This window comes from Leptosomus discolor, chromosome 14, assembly GCF_034619465.1.
Source record: "Leptosomus discolor isolate bLepDis1 chromosome 14, bLepDis1.hap2, whole genome shotgun sequence".
Taxonomy (NCBI): domain Eukaryota; kingdom Metazoa; phylum Chordata; class Aves; order Leptosomiformes; family Leptosomidae; genus Leptosomus; species Leptosomus discolor.
This window is the reverse complement of record NC_141404.1, coordinates 1,903,404-1,908,548: the sequence shown is the minus strand read 5'-3', so window position 1 is coordinate 1,908,548 and position 5,145 is coordinate 1,903,404. Positions and strand designations below refer to the sequence as shown.

The window sequence follows — 5,145 nt, the reverse complement described above, 5'->3', positions numbered from 1 at the left end:
TGCTGCGCGGAGCAGGCAGCAGATCGGCCATTTCCACGTGGAGCACGTTCAGGTTTGAAACCTTCTCGCGGGCAAGTCTGCGAAGGGTTCCTCTGAAATGATGCGTTACCTACTAAACGTTCGACGCCGCGCTGCGTTAAGTGTGTCAGAGGAAAACGAGCAGCATTTTTCCAGCAACTTTCATACAAATTGTGCCTTTGCAGAACTGGCAGCACAACAGCGCTTACCATCAGGCCAAAGACTCGAGATGAGTTTCAAATAGGATACGAAACAGCCTGGAAGGGATGGGATGTGGAGAAGCACAGCTGTTTGTAGGAGCAGGAGCTGCCAAGGAGAAAGGTCCCAGGCCACAACTGCCTGAAGGGGAAGAAGGGGAGGGAGAGGAGGCAAAACCCCATCCCAGCCAGCCAATGCAAGATTTCTTAGGATGATATTTGGGTCCATCTCTGTACCAGCCATATATTTGTTTGCATTAAACAATTTTTCACTTGACCTGCAGGACATGAAGAGGTGAAAAGTAGCAGTGGGTACAAAACTCATGTTCTAGAGTACATTGTCCACAATGGGAGACTTATCCTGCGTCCCCAAAACCTCTAACGGCACGAGAACGTCAAGCCAAAAAGAAGGAAAAGAGCAGGTCTGTGCTGCCCTCTGACTTTTCACCCTCTGACCTCCACCAAGAACTTCCCAAGGCCGCTGTGTCTCAGAGGCCGGCTGCGGGGTGCGGACCCGCTCGACTACAGGATGAATCCGCGCTTTTAGCAGTGCCAAGGCGCAGCTAATTCATCTTTTTGAGGGGCGAGAGACCCAGCTCTGAAGGTGATGCCGTGCTGGGCCATCGCCCAGGAGCTGGGTCCCCGTCCTCACAAGCCTGTGGCTCACCAGGAGCGTGAGCAGAGCTGCTGGACGGACCCTCGAGACCGAAGAGCCGGGGCAAGGCCTGGGCTCTCCGTCGCCCCCGAGCAGCCCAGCCGCACCCGAGGGCTCCCTGCTTCGACGTCCCTGCCCTCGTGCAACACGTGCAAGCATTCTCGGAAAGAGGCAAGTAAATCCTTCCTCAATATAGTTTTACAAGCACGTGACGGGTGTTAAAAACACATCAAATTTGCCACGGGCGTGTTCTTCTGCAGGTGCGTGAGGTGGAATTGAGTTATTCGTTTGTTTGTTCTTTAAATCACGCTGTTGGTTGTACCACCGGGCTGGTGATAACACCGAGGTGCCCTTCGCCACCGCCAGCACGTAGGAGAACCGCTCTGTGCCACGACCTCTGCCACACGCAGTATATACATTTTTCTTACATATATATGTATACACACATATATATACAGATGTGAGGTGGACGAGTGCGGTCTGGAGGCTCATGTCACTGTGCTGTGTGAAGGAAAACCTGCCCTTTTCTCCTCAGACACAAGATTCAAACCCCGAGGCTGCTGCTGTATCGCCACAAACCCACCAAAACCGCGCACTTTGGGGTGCGGTGCTTAACGGCGACCGCCCGGGCCCAACCCCCCCCCCCCCAGACCCCCGAAAAGCCCCGACCCTCGAGCCAGCGCCCGGCTGGGGGGGTACAGCCAGGCCCTCCCGAGACCCCGGCCCCGGCTCCCCGCCGCCGCCCGCTCCCCGCCTGAGGGAAACCGCGGACAATTCAAATGGCGCCTTCCCGCCGCGGCGGCCGCCCCGCCCCGTGGTGCACCGCGGCGCCAAGATGGCGGCGCCCAGCGAAGGCCGGCCGGGCCGCGGTTCTTCCCCGTTCCCGGGCACCGAGAACGGTCCCTTCTCCTTTCCCTTCGCCGTCCCGCACGGTGCTGCGGGCTCCGGGGCGGAGGAGCCGTCCAAGAAGCCGTGCCGAGCCTGCACGGATTTCAAGAGCTGGCTCCGGGAGCAGAGGAAACGGGCGGCCCCGGGCGGCGGGGTGAGGCGGCGGCTTTCCCGCGGGAGGGGCGGTGGGAGCCTCCTCTGTCACCGCAGGGGCCTGGCGGGGGAAGGGGGGGGGGGGTGCTGTCATCCCCCCAGCCCCTGCAGAGCTGTGAAGTGGGCCTCCATCTTGCCCCCCCAAGTGGGATGGGGCTGTGTGTGCCCCTCCTCAGGGTGCTAGGGGCAGGGTTTCCCCACTGTGGGAGTGTGAAAGGGGTCTCCATCTTCTCCCCACTGGGCGGGAAGGGTGGCTGTGCTGCAGCCCGCCGCTGAGGGGGTGGAGGGCCTGTTCCCCGCCATCTCATCCTCCCACCTGAGCGCAAAGGGGCCGTTTGCCCACCAAGTGCTGGTGTCCCCTCACAACCCTCTCTCCTGCTCCAGGACCCGACAGTGGTAGAGGAAAAAGAGCCACCGCCGGACTGTCCCCTCGACAGCGAGCAGCTGGGCCGCAACACTTGGGCATTCCTGCACACCATGGCGGCGTACTACCCCGACCACCCCACCGGTGCCCAGCAGAAGGAGATGAGGGAGTTCATCAACCTCTTCTCCAAGTTCTACCCCTGCGAGCACTGTGCTGAGGATCTGAGGGAAAGGTGAGTTGCTTCATCGGTTTTTTGTTGGGTTTTTTTGGTGGTTGCTGTGGAAGGGGTTAGCCTGAAATTCTTGGGCTGCTATTTGCATATCAGCAGCTCTTCCTGCATTTGGGGTTTGTGGCTACCTGAACTGGTTTCTTCCATTATTGCATAAATCAGAGATACACTTACTCAAAAAACAAATACCTTTTCTCGTGCTGTTAGGTTGTGTTCTGCCTTCAAGGCTTACCTGAGGCAATTTTGTGATTTGTTTATTTTTTTTTTCTGGTTCGAACTGGACTTGCGGTCAGTTGTGGAATTAGACTGGGACTTTAAATAATTTAGCTTTCAGGGAACAAGTGCTCAACCCCAGAAAATCCCCTTTCTTGGCAACCTCAGCAGTGGAGGTAAAGACCAAAATAGGCTGTGATGTTTGTGAAAGTTTTCTACTCCTGTAACTGTCACCTTGTTTCTTGAAAGTTTCAACTCCTCTTTTCTGGATGATAAACACGCAAAAAAGAAGTTTGAAACCTAATTATTGACTTGGCAGGCATCACATGGCAAAACAACTACTCAGGTTTTTTCATTTATTATTCTGTTTTGTTTTGATGAACTGCTTCTTGCTTTTTGTCCTAAATAAGCTGTTTGACTCCTGCGTCTTTCCAGTTGACAAGACTAGGCAGGGAGTGAAACCAAGCCAGTTGCAGCCGTCAGTATTTTATAGTGGAGGTTTGGCCTCTGATAATTCTTGATCTCTGCGTGCTCTCTTCTGGGCTTTCTTTGGAACTCACCTTGCGATAGCAGAAGGGGCGACTCCGGCTGCGTGCTGTGTGCCTGCTTTGGGTATCCAAGTTGGTGACTGTAAAGAAGTAACATTTGTTTCCTCTTCCCTGTTTGCAGATTACGTACAAATCAGCCCGATACTAGCAACAGAAATAACTTCTCCCAGTGGTTGTGTCTTCTTCATAATGAAGTGAACAGGAAACTGGGGAAATCTGAATTTGACTGCTCTCGTGTGGATGAGCGCTGGCGAGATGGTTGGAAAGATGGGAGTTGTGATTAATCTGTAGAGACTGCTTTGGAAACCGAACAGACCAATTCAGCCTGGTGTCGAGTCACTACAGGGAGATGAGTGAGTCGGTAACGGTGTGTTTGTGTGCTTGTGTGTGCGACTGATACGGCTTGTGGAAATAAAGGTAAACCAATTTTAAAAGTAAATTTGAAAATCTTAGCCTAATAATATTTTGATAAACGATTATGTAAATGGATTGCCTGAGGCCTTACATTTGACACAGGAGTTGCCAGAAACCCGTGAAATTAAGTCACTGACAAATTTGTGGAGACTTTTTCATTATGACATTTCCTTATCTTGGGGGCGTTTGCTTATTTCTGTGACTAGAATTCATTTTGCCTGACACAGTTCTAGAGGGCTGCCCTGCGGCATTTCACGTTTAGCCGCAGGCATTATCCTGATGTTTTAGAAGATGCGTCTGATTAATTGTAATTTTCATTTCTGTTGCTCTGATGGAGAAAACTCATGCTGTGTTTTGTGCCAAGTCTGTATCCCCAGATCTCTCCTTCTGAGATCTCCAATGCTTGTTGTTAAACGTGCATCCAGTTCCTGTGATAAAGGGCCTGCTGGCAGGGCCATTTAATTTAAATACCGAAATCATGGAGCCCAGATTTCTCTTTTTGGTTTTGTGTTTCAACTTATCATGTAAGAGGCCATTGCAGAAAGAGAAACTAAAGCAGGACAAAAAAAAAAAAAACAACTCATCTGATGAATGGAATGAAGTATCCACTGGGTGAAATTCAAATGTTTTGAATGGATTGGTAATTTTCTTTGGATCCAGAAGTGGTGTGATGGTAAGTTCTACTGAACTACTCATTCTTAAAGCAGATAACCTCTTCATCTCTGCTGTGAACTTTTGTCTGTCCTGAAAATAGCTTGAGACTGATGAAGGAAGCGTATTCGCCTTTGTTTAGCACACAGTATTTCTGAGATGTCACTGGTGTTTTGAAATTCTTGATTGGTACTGGCTGACCTGGTTGATATTCCGGTGTTACCCCCTAGCTGAAAGTCTCTCTAGAGCAAAAGGACTTTACAAGCCCCCTGCAGTATTTCAGTCCTGCTTGAGTCTGCAGTGTCAGCTTTACGTGGTAGTTATTGCACTGGGGACTCGAAGGAGTCCCTAGGGCAGCTTCCCTCTGTACAAACCCCTCAGAATCTGTGCTCCCTGTATTTTCCTAGGTCAGCTATACTGCAGCAGTGTATCGATACATAAATGTGAATTTCAGGTTCAAGTGAAGTAGCAGCATGAATGATTTACACCACAATGCATATAAACATGTGTCTCTCTAAAAAGAGACGGCTTACAAAAGTCAAAATCATTTCAAGTTTTTTAAAGTGGATGGCGATATCGTGCCCTTAACCGCGTTTCTGGCTGTGAAAAGCTTGCAGGAGTTTGCACAAACCATGACAATAGCCAGCTTTTTGCTTCTGTATTTCCTGCTGAGGTTTTCTTGCGTGTTTTAGCGAGCTTCCTTATTTCATGCACTGCAGTTTGTCTGTAAATTTACTCTTGCTGATAGGGTGAGTGTTCCCTGGAAATATCCGTGGTATGTTTATAGTAGTATCGGAGTGATGACAGCTCGTGTG

The 5,145-nt window shown here is 50.8% G+C and overlaps 1 protein-coding gene across 1 annotated transcript; it reads left to right on the top strand.

The window, feature by feature from the left end:
* Positions 1-1,678: 1,678 nt before the first annotated feature.
* On the top strand, positions 1,679-3,569 carry GFER (growth factor, augmenter of liver regeneration). Its single transcript, XM_086473218.1, has 3 exons — positions 1,679-1,912; positions 2,296-2,507; positions 3,387-3,569. Exons 1-3 carry the CDS (start codon positions 1,706-1,708, stop codon positions 3,547-3,549), a joined length of 582 nt encoding a protein of 193 aa, XP_086329344.1. The 5' UTR covers positions 1,679-1,705; the 3' UTR covers positions 3,550-3,569.
* Positions 3,570-5,145: the final 1,576 nt, after the last annotated feature.